Consider the following 15,000-nt stretch of genomic DNA (forward strand, 5'->3'; position numbering starts at 1 on the left):
AAACCAGCCGGTACATGAGAACGTCGTTAGTTATCTACGTGACTCTCGATGGATCGAACTCTCGTGAAACTTGATGTTAAAGCTCGTTGTTTTGTTTTCAGTCGTCAACGTCATCAGAAGAAGACGAGAGATTAATCCTGAACAACACTCGACCTCTGACCCCGCTGGTCCTGAACCCCGTCCATGTCACCTCCCGCTGGGACGTCTTTTCCCCCGACAACGAGCCAACAACCTATCTCGAGATGGAGTCAACGTCTCGGCTTCCGACGCCGGAGGAGAGGATGAGGCAGCAGGCGGACGCCGTTCCCGCTGATATCGTCGCCATTGACATAACAGGTAGAGGCGGGAGATCCAGACTCTACCACTGACACAATCTGTCCTCTCCAAATGAAATAAGACGTTTCTTCTTCCTTTCTTCAGGCGAGAGTTTTGATCGTCAGGCCAGTTTTCGAAGAACCGCGTCCAACGGCGACTCGTTAACACGCCGACCCCGAAACCTGAGCCGCCGCAAGACTGTAACAGGGATACCTGATGATGTCAGCAATATGCTGGGTATAAGCTCCACCCTCTCACTCCTGCGTCACATCTGCTGTCAATCACTCCATCAATGAAAGTCTGAGTTTCTCCTTCTGTCTCCAGACTCGTCTTCGGCGTCCTCTGTCCTTCCTGGTCAGTTCTCTCCCGTGGCTCGACCTGCGTCCTCCTGTGGCCCCGCCCACCAGCAGGAGGAGGAGACAGAGAAAAACAGGAAGGATTCAGCAGTGCGAAGGATCCGGGCCCCGAGAGGAGAGGGGATGTCCAGCCTCATGGCGTCCCTCACCTCCTCCCCCTCCCCCTCGTCCAGGCCTCTCCCCCGTCTGGCAACCGACTCCTCTCTGAACTCTGCGGCCAGCTGTAACAGCGCCTCCTGCAGGACGCTCAGTGCCTCCTCGTCTTGCTGCCAGGTCAGTTTATCAGAAATGATTCGCACATTTAAAAACATCTGAAAACATCTAAAAGGAACTGATTGTTTTTCTGTCTCAGTCTCAGGATCTACAGGGTTTCCCCAGCGACGTCCAGCCTCTGCTGCTCTTTGACCCCCCATCCAGATTCATCCCACAGTCCATCTCCTCACCCTCTTCTGTTCCGTCCTCCCCCGTCTCCTCCTCTCTTCCCAGCTCTCCCAGCTGTCCCCTGGCACCAGAGTGGTCGTACCCCAGCAACGAGCCACTGAACGAGGCTCCTCATGTCTCTCCTTCCTCCTCCCACTACCTCTCCTCCTCCTCCATCACACACTCAGAGTTCAGTTACCAGGCTCTGGACGTCCTCAGCGGTCAAACGGGGGACGAGTGGACCGACGTCGGCCAGGAGACGAGATGTGTTTCTGGGGAAGGCTGGAGCTGTGACCCCCTCCTCTCCTCTGGTCGCTCGTCTCCAGCGTGTTCAGAGAGAACAACGTGCTCGCCGCTGTTAAACTGCCAGAAGAGGAAGTCCGGCACTTCCTCCTCAAATTCTCGCTCTATCACCCACAGCATCTCCCTCCGCAAGCCCAAGCTCCCGCCTCCCCCGCCATTACGTTCTGACTCTCTGCGGCGCCGTCCGGGTCGCAGTAAATCGTACCGCTCCTTGTCCAGTCCTCGGCAGCCGTGCAGTCCCCACCAGGAGTCAGCTGCCCAGAGGACGTCCACCTCCCCCCCACAGAGCTACCACGACCCCTGGGTTCCCCGTAGTCACACCAAAAGGCGTCAGGGCGGACTGAGCTGTGGGACGGTCACGACCTTTGAACCATCAAACCTCCAGGCCGCCTCCCCTCCTCCCAGCCCCACGCACGTCCACGCCCCCGGGTCTCCAGGCTCAGAGGAGGAGGGGCTTAGATTAACTCTCAACCCTCAGACAGTTGCTTCCTCTGGTCTGAAGCGACTTGCTTCGCCCTCTAGTGGATACTCCAGCCAGTCCAACACCCCCATACCTGGCACACCTGTGTCCTCCCCCCACTCCCCCTCCTCCCCTCTCACAGTGAGTCCTGGAGCCTTCTCCCTCCCCTCGACCTCCCCCTCCTCCTCCTTTCCCCTGTCGCCGGCCGTCTCCTTACAGACCAGGAAGGAAGGAAGGCCAAAACCTCCCGTACCGGAGAGGAAGTCGTCACTCTTTTCCTCCCTCTCCTCCTCCTTTTCTTCCACTTCCTCCCTCTCTTCCTACACTTCCTCCGAGTCGTCTGCCAAACATCTTCTCCTCCCTCCTCCCCCGCCTCCTCTCCCAGAATCCTCTTCGCTTTCACCTCCTCTCGTCTTCTCCCCCTTTTGTCAGTCTGCTCCCCTCTATCACTCCCTACCTGCTCCTCCTCCTCCACCTCCCCCTCCTCCTCCACCTCTTCCTCCTTCCTCCCGTCCCCCCCCCCCGCCTTACTCCTACGCTGTCCGGCAGACGCCTCACCAAGCTCTCGTGTTCTCGTCATCGTCACCAAACTTCTCTTCTCCTCCGCCTCCCCCTCCTCCCCCACCTCCCCCTCCTCCTCTCCCCACAGCCCCTTTGACCCCCCTCCCCCCAACAACCCTTATCAAGTCTCAGAACAGTTGTGTCAACATGGCCACACCCACTTGTCCCCTGGTCACCGCCCAGGCTCTGCAGGGGCTCAAGCTTCGCTCCGTCAGGACCCAGGCAGCCTTGCTAAGTAGCACTGTGCTAGCCAATGCTAATAGGGCTCATGCTAACCAACCAAGCAAAGATCCTCCACTAGACAGTTCTGTGCTAGCCGATGTTAGCTTAGCTAACACTGACGTGAAGCTAGCTGAGAACGGATCACAATGCACTGTTTCTAACCTTCGTAATAATGAAGCCAAGAGAACTGAAGATTTTACAGCTCGTGCTAATCTTGATAGCTTGGCTAATGCTGATGTTAAGCTAGCTGGGAATGGACCACAAAATGTTGTCTATAGAATTGGTAGCAATGACACTAAAACACCCAGTTCATTCCTGGCTAATGCTAGCACACCTAGCCCAGCGAACACTCAATCAGATCGTGATAACTTCAGCCAAACAAAAACTGAGACGATTACACTCAACAACTCAGCGTTCACTTGTCTTCAGAACACACAAGGTTTTGTTTGCAGCACCGCGGCTAATCAGAGAAGCTGTGGGCCTCAGGTGACCACTGCTCAAGACGTCCTGACCAATGAGAGGAGAGATTCAGACCTGTACGCGACGCTAACTAACAATCAAGTCCCCAGTCCGGATAGTCCCTGGGTCAAGATTTCTCATGGTACCAGCAAAAACCCCATCCACTTAATTACCCAGCTTCCAATAGATGCTAAGCTAAGTGAGCCTGGAGAGAAACAAGGAAACATTGAAGATTCTTCTTCCCGTTCTCCGTCACAAACAAAACAAGAGTCTCACAGAGGAACAACGTCAGAGAGGAACGATGTCGCTCAGAATAATTCAGACGTGTTGAACCACAGAGCCGATGGAGATTCTACAGAACATCGTGATTTAAAACTGAGAAATAACGTCTTGGAGATAAGAAGCCCACAGGAGCTCAGGTCCCCGGAGAAGCCGGTGCTGTGGAAGAAGTCTGACCTTTGCATTCTGGGTGTCATGGCGTCTCCTGAAGCCCGACGAGGACCGGGTGGACGAATCACCTTGTCTTCTTCTGGACTCGATAAACAACAACAGCAGCAGCAGCTTCCTTCTGGCGCAGCTTCACCAAAACACTTTATATACACAACTGACGAAACAACAACTCCTGAAGAATTGTTGACACATACAACTAACGCAGCTTCTGGTGACATCACTGCATGCTCACCTGTCTGCTCCCCCCCGAGGCAGAAACCACCGATCCTACACAAGAAACCAGATGTTTCATCGACGTCATCCAGAACAACAAAACCACTTTGTGCATCTAAAAGTATGACGGAGTCGTCTGAAGGAACGTCTGAGACCTGTGGCTCTAGAAACACGTTCAATGGGACCATGAGCACCGTGGAAAACAATGGTACCTCAGGAACGTGGAGAATCATGGAGTCGTCAGGACCTCCGGCCCGGACCGGAGCAACGGACCCATGTTGTGCTTGGATCACGAGGACGAGACTTGACGAGGACGAGAAAACGGTTCACAAGAGGATGATGAGGTCGTCGCTAGTTGAAGATGAAGAGGAGGATCCGAAGGTGGAGGAGAGAGTGATGAAGACGATGATGATGACGTCCCCCACAAAGAAAAAAGTAAGGAAGAGGAGGAGGAGGAGGATGGGCGGGCAACTGCTGATGATGTCATCAACAAGGAAGCCGTCCCCCTCGTCATCTTCATCCTCATCATCATCATCTTCATCCTCGTCTGGAGATGAAGATGTGATGAGAGAGGGAACAATACAAACAAGTGAAGAGGTGTCCTGTGCTCTGATTGGTCAGAGCAGGTACTGCCTCAGTAGTGCACTGTCCACTGACAGCCTGCAGGGGGAGCTGTCACTTCCAGACCTCCTGATACAGGAACCAGAGGAGATGAAGGAGGGAGCGGAGGACAGACGACCTCCGGACGGTGAGAACAGTCCCTTCATTTTAAATTCAAGATAAACTCAAGAGAGAAGTAAGTTTGACCTCATGTTCGTCCATCTTTGTTTTTGTGTGCAGCTGATTTGTTCGTCAGTGTTTCAGCAGATCAGATGTTCGTCTCTGGTCGACCTCGAACCACCGAGGATCTGTTCACCGTCATCCACAGGTAGGACAACACTCGGCACACTTCTCATGTCCCAACAAGTCCACCGTGTTCTCACCAGTCTGCTTGCTTCTCCCTCTGCCGCTGTGGAGCAGTGCATTATGGGAAGGCACAGCGTGAAGGCCTTGGTGGGCGGGGTTTGGCTGCAGGTAAAAATGTGATTGGTCACTGAAGGTGTAGTTGATGGAGTTAAGCTTGTGACCATGGTAGAGTTCGTTAAATTAGCACCAAGTTATCGTCATTAGCTTTTTCTTCTTCTGAAACTAGAACCTGTAGGAATCCTCTCGTCTCCTGAAATCCTCTTTCACCTCCTTGTTTTTAGATTCCAGTGTTTTTTCTTCTTCTGAAACTAGAACCTGTAGGAATCCTCTCGTCTCCTGAAATCCTCTTTCACCTCCTTGTCTTTAGATTTTTTCTTCTCCCTCTCGTGAGCGTCTTTGTTTCTCTCCTTCAGATTCACATTTAGAGCCTGTTAGTTCAGAAGCAAAAGGCTGAGAACCGTTTGAGTGGACACAGTTGAACCTTGAGGCCTGAATGAAACGGACGGACCGACATGTTGTCGAAAGTCTCCGAACACGAGCAGACACTGGATCCGTCCAGAGGTCAAAGGTCAAGCTGCAGAAGAAAACTCCAGAACTTCATGAACATGAATGTTTTTCTGTTTGTCTCAGGTCCAAGAGGAAGATGTTTGGAAGAAGAGATTCAGAGGACGAGAGACATTTCTCCTCCTCCTCCTCCTCCTCTACCCCCCCGGTGACCCCCACTGACCCCTCCCCCCGACCCGCAGCATGTAGAGGTCAAAGGTCAACGAGAAGCGAGAGCTTCAAGGCGCTCCTCCTGAAGAAAGGTAGTCGTTCTGCTTCATCTTCACGAATCTCTGCTGTCGAGCGGCTTCGCAAAGCGGCTTCTCCTGCCGCTGTTACTGACCACCAGGGGGCGCCGTCACTGCCACAAACACCACACCAACCCCAGAGTAAAACCACAAACTCATCACACGTCTCAGACACACATGACGCTGACATGACGTCTCTCACGTCTCTGTGCACGAACGACTTCTCAGTGACGTTTGGTTTGAGACAAAGACACAATCACTTCCTCTTCACCTCCTCCTCCTCTTCCTCTCCCTTCTTCTTCCTCTCCTCCTCTTCCTCCATGCGACCTCGCTCCCTCACACCTCCCTGCTCCAGCAGCCGGCGCTTTGCCGCTCGCTGCCGCCTCTTCGCCGCCCCCATGACCGCCATATTTGAGGGGGGGAGCGAGGAGGAAGTTGAGGACGATGAGGTTTTCGAAGGAGAACTGAGTCAGAGATTAGTGGAGACTTCATGATGGAGAATAAAAACTGATTCAGGTTCACATCAGGTTCACATCAGGTTCACATGTGGACGGACTGAACCCGATCAACTGAATGTAAACAGTCTGTAGGTGACACGTTGTTCATAGAAACTACAGGAGCCTGTAAAGTTCTCATTACTTCTTCTCACACGTGTCGTGATCTGGAGGAAACACATCGAGACAAAGATTCATGAAGTTTCCTCCAGATCACGTCGAAATAAAGTTTAAGATTCAAATATTTCAACTTGTTTTCAATTGATCAAAATCATTTGAACAGAATTGAATCGTTTCAAGACCTCGAGGCCCCGACGGGACCTGAGGGGCCCGACAGCAAAACAAACCTGAGGCGGTTTGTGACCGCGGAGTCGTTCACGTCTTACAGACGATCTTCAGTCACATGATTCTTCTCCGGTTGTTTCCTGTGTGTTCTGTTTACAACTCTATGAAAACATTGAGGGAGAAATGATTTTTCATTTTGAAAATCCTTTAAACGTCTCATGAATATTTCAACTATAATCAGTTGCTTCAAGTCATTGAAACTTATTACATTTGTATTCACATCTTTTTAATACTTCATGTAACTAAAACAGTGAGACTGACGTTCGACTTATAGAACGAGAGAGAGGAAAGAATTAGAGCATCAGATGAGCTGCATGATCATCTGATGAGTGTATAATTATTCTGATGAATATTATTTATCTAATGAATGAATGAATTCTCTCCTGTAAATACATCACATGTGTCGTTTCTCTTGAAGTAGTGAGGAGGATGTAAACGATCCTATCTTCGTCTCTGTGTGGAACTCAGAGCTTCACATTTATTCTGTAAACTTGATTCAACTGGAATCACAAGAGAAAGAGCGTCTGGAGAATAAAGGGAAAGAGGGAAACATTTCAATGTAAATAAAAGAAACTGTACGATGGAGAAATGGAAAAACAATAAAGGACAATTTCAACGTTACTCGTTTTGTTTCTTCTCTATTAAACTTAATAAAACTCCAGAAACCAAACAGTGTCAGAGCAGCAGATCAGCTGCTCTTCTCACTCTCGCCTCCGGCTGCGGGCGGCGCTGTGGTCCACGTTGGTGCGACAGCTCCAACTGGTTGAATTTGGGTCGTCAGGTGCCGTCTGGTCTCATCCGGTTTACGCTCTCGGAGCTCGTGTGTGGTTGTTGGTGGTTTGGTGGAAGTTAAAATGTGTGTGAGACGGATCATCGGGTTCCTGAAGCAGCTTCGGGCCCTTGATGAGGTTTGAGAGGGATTTTCCAAGGTTTGGTGAGGTTTCAGCAGCTGTTCCGCACATTTCATGGTTCTTTAGGAGATTTAAAGATATTTAGGGGAAGTTCCAGCAGAGCTTTGATAGTTTTCACGTTGTTAAGGAGGTTGGATGGATTCAGATTCCAAATGTTCTTGTTGCTGCTTTGAGACGTTCCACAAATCCAGAAGTTCTCCAGGCGGTTCTACGGTTTTCTACAGAAGCTGAGGAGGTGTGATGGACTCAGATGAGCGTGGTTCTCTCAAAATGTTTCAAAGGTTCTCAGGAGGTTTAAGGTTTTCTTCATGAGGGTTCTGAAGTTTTTCAGATTTCAACAAGTTTCTCTGTTTTTAAAAGTTCTGAAGAGTTTCTAGAATTTGTTCTGAGGACTTTCTAAAGGTTCTTGGGAGTTCCTGAGGGTTCTCGTCCTTGAGGGTTCGACTAGAAGGTTGTGGAGGTTCTCTGTGAAGTTCCTTCGGTCTGTTCAGAGGATGTAGAAGTTCTTTAAAACGTTTCTGTGAATTCATGAGGAAGTTTTGGAGAACCATGAATAGTTAGGAGAGTTCTCTGGATGTTCCTGAGGTTCTTGACTGTGCTCAGTATCCGAGAGGAGGTTCCACAGGTTCTTCTTACCTCATTCACTTGTTCTGTAACCTTCTCTCTCGCTGTTGTTTTGAATGGAGGCCTGAGGCAGCCGATGAGAGTAGTAGTGTTTGTCATTAATGGAGGAACATGAAAAGCCTTGTTAGTGTCCTGACTGAGACGTGCAGAGAACAAGCGAGTGTGTGTTGGTGCGAGCGCCGGCAGCGGAGTGTGTGTGTGTGTCGGGGGAGTCAGATGGAGGCGCACAAACATCTGTATTGTCAGGGTGGTGCTGCACTGCGAGTCCCGGAGGAACCGCTCAATCTGAAATGGTTGTTATTGGGATTTTTATGCTTTTGCCTCCAAACTGGGGAAAGAAAGACACGAGGCATCTTATTTAAGTCCGCGCGGCCGACGCCCAAAACCAGGACACGTGTGGCCGCCGGGCGCAGAGAGCGAGCAGCGGCGAGGACGACGTGCACACAACGAGTTGAACACGTTAACGCAGAGTAAAAACTCTGTGAGGTCAGACGTCTCCTTGATGATCCCGTCTGACCTTTGACCCCCGTCTGTGCAGAATCTGTGTAACTCAGTACATTTTCTCAAGTACTGTACTTAAGTACACATCTGTGGTACTTTGCCACTTTTCTACTTCCTGTTTCCTGTGAGAGCTTTAGTCACAAACTTTTAATAAACCTTTAATAAACGTTTCATTTAAAAAGCCACAGATTTCATGGTCCCAGCTTTATTATTATTAAATCAAATGAATGGATTCTTATTATTGATTGACTCCCTCGGGGGCGGAACCAACGCTCTCTGAGCCAATTAGCTCATTTGTGCGAGAAAAGCATGTGACAGGAAGTGAGGTCACACAGAAGAACCCATGATGATCACAACTGTTGTGTTAGTAAATGTTTTAACAATGAGAAGGTCTGGTGCTTCTGGTACTCATGATGAAGGAGAACCTTCATTAATCCTCATAGTTAGAAAATCACTGAAGATCGTCTTCTTATACGTTTGACCGTGATCAAAACGCCACATCTGGATTTAAACTCGAGACTTCAGGAGTTTATGAAGCTGATTCAAGTGTCAGCTGTTGTTTTTATTCTCACTTATATTCCGTCACTGTTTCTTTTATTCCCGCGGACACACTGTGACCGGAACACGACCGAACTGGAAACATTACAAAAGACATTCTTTTTTATTCTCTGTTATTCTTAGAAATAAAACAGAGTCATGCTTGGTTTCCAGCTCCGCTCTCCTCGACGGACCGTTACTGCGGCTGTGAAGCATCATGGTCAGGTGGTGTCGGAGTGAACGTGAACGTGAACGTGAACACACTCCAGGTGGATGAAGTATTACATTTCTCATGAAGTTAATTTGTCACTGACGCGTCGAACAATGAAATGTGAATGTAACATCAGGGTTCTGATGACAAAATGAATTTCTGTGTCGACGTCAGTGTGACTGTGATGGATTTCCTGTTTCTCAGCTGAACTGGTCTCAGCCTGTGATCCGTCAGCTTTTGGAATATCGTTCTTTATTCACAGTGTTTTGATCCTGTTGTCGATCGTTTTGTTGAATAAAGGTTCGATACAAAGAGTTCAAGCTGAATCAGCACACTGAAGAGGAGAAGCTGCAGGAGAACCCGGCACAGCTGAGACGAGTTAGTCAATTAACTCTGGATTCAAGAGGCAGAGAGGAGGAGCAGGAGCAGCTCCTCATGAAGGAGAAGAGACTGAGTTTCAGACACCAGCAGGAGGTCCAGGAGATGTGGAGACCTCGGAGGCTTCTTCTGTTGTTGTTCTTCTGTTGTGGTTCATAAGGAGGTTCCAGAGAAGACTTCCCCAGATGCTTGAGGAGTGAAGAGGAGTTCCTCGTTGTTCTAGTGGTTGAAGGAGATAAGTTTCTGATTCACAGACGAAAGTTCTTGAAGAACAGATCATCATAGTTTTTATTTCTCACACAAGTCCAGACTTGGTTTCTCACGTCTAATCTATAATGAAGAATAAAACCACGACAGGGACTGTCCATCTGTCCACGACAGGGACTGTCCATCTGTCCACGACAGGGACTGTCCATCTGTCCACAACAGGGACTGTCCTTCTGTCGACGACAGGGACTGTCCACGACAGGGACTGTCCACAGAGGTCCGTGGTCAGGAACGGTTCTCCAGGGTTCAACAGTTCCTGCTCAGGTTCTTGAAGAGTTTACTCTCCTGAAGGAGAACGTCTGAGACGAAGGTCCAGAGGACGACCTCGTTGAAAAGGGTTGGAAGTTGTCTTCAGGACGTTTAATGGGGACGATCAAGAGGTTGTTGAAGAGGTTCCAAAGTGGGCGTGTGCTAAGTGTTGGAGAACCGTGGAACAGGTCTGGACTCGTACGAAGTTAATGGCTGTGAGGAACCTTTGTCTGCACTGAAGTGACCTGCATGAATAAACAGCCGGAGATACAGGACGTGACTCCTGCAGTCTGGATAAATACAGGTTTCACACACACACACACACACACACACACACACACACACACAGTCCTGCTAAATCACCATTCTTACATTAACTTTGAAATGTGTTTACATTTACACACACACACACACACACACACTCTCTCTCTCTCTCTCTGAGGGGAGCTGAGTGATTTGATATCTGATGGAGCAGATGAACAAATAAGGGTGGAACTCTGAGAACAGAAAGTCCTTCACATCAACATGAGTGTGTGTGTGTGTGTGTGTGTGTGTGTGTGAGAGATCTGAACTTTTGACATCTGGCTGGTTTCCAGACGTCATTACTCTGAGTGTGTGTAGTTACTGTTGTGGTACAGTGTGTGTGTGTGTAGTTACTGTTGTGGTACAGTGTGTGTGTGTGTGGAGGGATTGTGTTGTCTCGTTGTGTCTCGTTGTGTCGTTGCTCCTGAAACTCAAGGATGGAACCTCGGGGATCTTCAAATAAAGAATTAGTCTAAAAGCCAGTTTCTGAGAACTCGTGGAAGATCTTGTACCTTCACAGTCTTGTTGAGCACAGGAACCTCCTCACTGACTCCTCATTGACTCCTCATGAGGTTCTCCTCAGACACTGGAAACCTCCATGTGTGTCTGGAACTCTGAAGGATTCATGTGCTGCTGCAGTTGACCGTTCGTCCACTAGAGGGAGCGCTGCACCGCACAACAGCTGCTGCAACATCTGGCAAACTTCACCAACATCTGCACGCACGCGCCTCCCTCCTGTATTTCCGTGTGAGAGAAGCAGCGCGTGAGGATGAGGTTACTCCTGCAGAGGAGGAGCAGAGGCGCGCATCGTGCACGGAGCTGAGCAGCAGAGACACACTCGGTCCTGCAGCTCCTGCTCACTGGAAGTCTTCCCGTCGGTCCGCAGATCAGGGTCCTGAGCGGGTCCATGTGTGGAGCCGGAGGAAGGAGCGGCTGAGGAGGAGGAGGAGGAGGGGGAGGAGGAGGATGAAGGCTCCAGCGCTCCGCAGACCAGACACCGTCTAAGATGCCACCGGGCCCCGGAGCTCGGCACGCGGCTCGGACCCAGAGTAACCCGGGATAACTTAACACAACTACACAACTACACGACAACTACACAACAGTGAGGAGGCTCTGACCGGGACGAGCCGGGAGGGAGAAGCCGGGATCAGTGCGTCCTGAGCGGACAGAGGAGCGCACAGAGCCGCGGAGAGAGAGGGACTCAGGTAAAGTTCTATGGTGCTCTAGTTCTATATCATCACTTCTCACAGAGACACGTTTCATCTTCTTTCATGATTCATTCAAATGTTTCTGCTGAAAACACAGAAACACAATCACTGAAACTCCACCAGACATTAAGAATACTTTATTATTTACCCACAGTTCACTGAGTCATTCTTATTTTAACGTGTAAAGTTGGATTATTGTTATTTATATTTTATTTCTGTGCAATCACCTCATTTCTATTATCAGTATTTCTATTGATATCTTCAGACCTGTCACTCACGCTGTCCGTAGCCTAATTGAAATTGTGTAATGTACCTTTAAGACTCCCTGTGTTGCCTGGATACCACGCACACAGTCCGATGACGCTAAATCTGTCGGACAACAAACGTACACATGACGATAAGTGTCATGTCTTATCGTCCCCGACGTGCAGCCTACATTAGTGAAGGATAGCATTAGCAGGCTGCTGCTACAGCTGCTAGCTATATGCTAACGTTAACATCGCAGCATGTTTTTATCCTTTTAAACTTTTCTTAGCTGCGGTCGACCTCTGACAAAACTAAACAACGTCTGATCCTGTTAGTTTTTAACTTCTGGTGTGGACAGGCTCCATCTAGTGGTCAGGTGGGGGATGGCAGGAGAACCTGGTCGTTCTGGTGAAGCTCGTGTGACGTGATGTCCGAATGGTTCCTGTTGTGTTTCAGTGTGTTGTTGTTTCTTCAGGTTCTCAGCGATGTTGCTCCCACGGCTCCCGGTCCTGTCGGCGCTCCTCGTCGTGCTGCTCGCTGCCGGGCGCTGCACGGCGGCGGCTCTGCTCAGAAGCTCCGGCACCAGGGCGGAGCAGCGTGTGGAGGGCCGCGGCATGGTGGAGCTGCTCGGCCGGCCCCCGAGGGCCAGGACGGAGGCGAGGATGGAGACGAGGACGGAGGCGAGGACAGAGATGAGGACAGAGATGAGGACGGAGACGAGGAGGGAGACGACGGTGGGACTCAGAGGGAAAGACAGAGTGAGAAGGTTGCAACATGGAGTGGGTCAGTAATAATATTAAAAATAATAATATTAATAATAAGAATAATATATTAATAATAGCGATGATAACCTTACAGCCGGACGCTCTGATTGGACCTGCAGGGAGATGATGTCACCGGGGTTTCTCTTTGACTCCTCTTTGAGGAGCTTATGATTCACTAAAAAACAAAATGAGGTTTAACTTTAACTTTACCTGCTGGTTAATGACTCAGTAACGTCTCTGATCTAATACAAACATTTGAGTTGAATGAACTTGTGTAAGGATCAGTTTTCGTCTGACTTGTTGAGTGAACGAACTTCTGAGAGTTCACTCAACACGTTTTCACTCAAACTCCCTGAAACGTATTTTTCACATTGTGAGGAAACTGAACTTTAAACCAAAGGTTGTCACGGTGACGAGGTTGAAGCCGCTTGTTGTTCGGACTTTGAGGCGTCACAGCCGCGGAGCAGCTGTTCACGTCCTGAATTCCGTTTCCATGACGACCAAAGTTACACGAGTTCATCATCAGTTACACAACGTTTCCACTGAGGATCTGAATCAATGTTGGTTTAAACTTGAACAAGGAATCAATTTGTCCTGATGAACAAACGCTGAGTTTATGCAATAAACAAACAAACTGTCACCACAATCAGATAAAAGTCCCAAACAGTGAATCTCTGTGAGTTCATATAAGATTAACAGTTCATCAAACTGCGTTTTATAGATATGATGTAAACATCTTTCTTCTTCTGTTGCTCGGATCATTGAGTCCAGCTCCAGCTTAACGTTAACGTCGTCAGCTGATGACAAGCGGTCGGAGCGTTGCTTCTGCTCGAGCGTCTTCTTACCGTGTGGACACAGCTGTCCATGTTTTTCCCTCAGTCTCTGGTTCAAGCGTGAGACGTGCATGTTTTAAACGTGTGCAGAGAAACAGTCGCTCCTGCAGCTTTGAACAGAAATGTGCTGAATGAAGCGCCGCATGTCCTCAGTGTAACTCAGCACAGAGAGCACATTGATGCTGCGTGTTTACACAGCTATAAAAGAAACGATCACTTTAATGCAGCAGAAAATAAGCTCTTTTGTTTCCAGCGTGTGACGGACGTGAAGATGTTTTACTGCTCGAACTTCTGTTCATGAGTTCATGTGAAGAGCAAATGTTGTGAAGGACCTGGAACCTGAACTTCTTCTTCTTGAACTCTTTGATTTCACTTGTTTCACGTCCGATCTTTTATTCTGCAGTTATTCATGAATTGAATGACGGATGAGGATGTGTCATGGTGCTGAACCTGAGACGGGGGGGGGGGGGGGGGCTGTCCGAGGTCCTTCTTTGTTGGTTTTCATTATTTTATTCAGCAGAAATTCAAACAGCATCTCAGGAAGACGGGGGACGATGTGACTGGATGCTCAGAGTGTAGGTTTCACTTCATCAGTCGTCCTGACACTGAACTCTGAGCTGCTCGTCAGTTCTGCCTCATGATTTCCTAAATATCCTCCGGTATCCCTTCAGACACGCCGTTAGAGAGTTTCTGCTCGGACGGTTTCAGAGGTTTCACAGATGTCTCGGTGTTGCCTCCTCGACCTTCTGCAAACATCTGCTGAGATTTGAAACATCTCTGAATATTATGTATGAATCATGGACACCTCTAATCGCCTCAGCTTTAAACCTGTTTCACTTCAGAAGCTGAACCTGGATCAGGCTCTGTGACAGCTGAGCCGTCAGCTCTACCCGCCTGCTCTTCTTCTGCCTCAGGGCTCGTCAATCCACTGAAACCACACTCATTAAATATCCCACCTCTGTCGGGGCAGCCTCTCACCACAGATCCTGATTGACTGACTGTCTCCGGTCCTCGTGGTTAGAGTCCTACTCGTCTGAAAGGACACAGTGTAATATAATATATACGAATGTGAAACATGGAGTATCCCAGGGCTCTGCTCTCGGTCCTCTGCTTCTTTCTCTTTGGATTTCACCTCTTGGCCGAATGAGTGAATCTGCACCGTTACGCTGATGATACTCGGCTCTATGTGTCCAACGAGGCTGATGGATGAAAAGATCCAAATGTTCTGCTCCTGAAATCAGATCAATTACATCTGTGTTCCCCTCTCGTGTTTTCAGCTCGTTAAAGACTTCACCAAGTTTTTCACCATAACAACTAAAGTCTAACTGAAGTTCCCTTCAGCTGATCCTGATTCCTTGTTTCATTGAGACTGGAGAATTGTGAACGTAGTGTTTTTTTGAGAAGGTTGAAACTTCGTTGTCATGTCAAGACAGAAACAGTGAGACATGTCTCACTGTCTCTGTCCTCCCTTTGGCTGCTGCCACCTGATGTGATGGAGGAATGTGGGCTCGATGTGAAACCATGACCCAGCACAGTCTCGACCTGCTCCATATGAAAAGTGCCCGAGGATAACCACACTTAGGATTTGGCTCCATATGAATAAAACTGACATC

At 49.0% G+C, this 15,000-nt stretch overlaps 2 protein-coding genes across 8 annotated transcripts in view; both read left to right on the forward strand.

Annotated features, from left to right (window-relative positions):
• The window catches only part of LOC109646705 (NHS-like protein 1), a 15,549-nt gene extending 8,573 nt beyond the window's left edge, over positions 1-6,976 (forward strand). For 6 of the 7 annotated variants that reach the window (XM_069521205.1, XM_069521206.1, XM_069521204.1 and 3 more), the window contains 6 exons: positions 102-336; positions 421-552; positions 640-944; positions 1,030-4,507; positions 4,600-4,687; positions 5,356-6,976. In XM_069521205.1, coding sequence (XP_069377306.1) covers positions 102-336; positions 421-552; positions 640-944; positions 1,030-4,507; positions 4,600-4,687; positions 5,356-6,010 — 4,893 coding nt within the window. In that variant the 3' untranslated portion in view covers positions 6,011-6,976. Of the gene's footprint in view, positions 1-101; positions 337-420; positions 553-639; positions 945-1,029; positions 4,508-4,599; positions 4,688-4,779; positions 4,834-5,355 lie in introns of all 7 variants that reach the window. The other variant, XM_069521203.1, reaches the window with a different exon arrangement.
• Positions 6,977-11,342: 4,366 nt separating this feature from the next.
• LOC138406932 (uncharacterized) overlaps positions 11,343-15,000 on the forward strand; it is a 10,494-nt gene continuing 6,836 nt past the window's right edge. Inside the window, exons 1-3 of the mRNA XM_069520442.1 lie at positions 11,343-11,385; positions 11,447-11,541; positions 12,266-12,573. Coding sequence (XP_069376543.1) covers positions 11,343-11,385; positions 11,447-11,541; positions 12,266-12,573 — 446 coding nt within the window. The remainder of the gene's footprint in view (positions 11,386-11,446; positions 11,542-12,265; positions 12,574-15,000) is intronic.

The sequence above is a fragment of the Paralichthys olivaceus genome, chromosome 24, assembly GCF_024713975.1.
Source record: "Paralichthys olivaceus isolate ysfri-2021 chromosome 24, ASM2471397v2, whole genome shotgun sequence".
Taxonomy (NCBI): Eukaryota; Metazoa; Chordata; class Actinopteri; order Pleuronectiformes; family Paralichthyidae; genus Paralichthys; species Paralichthys olivaceus.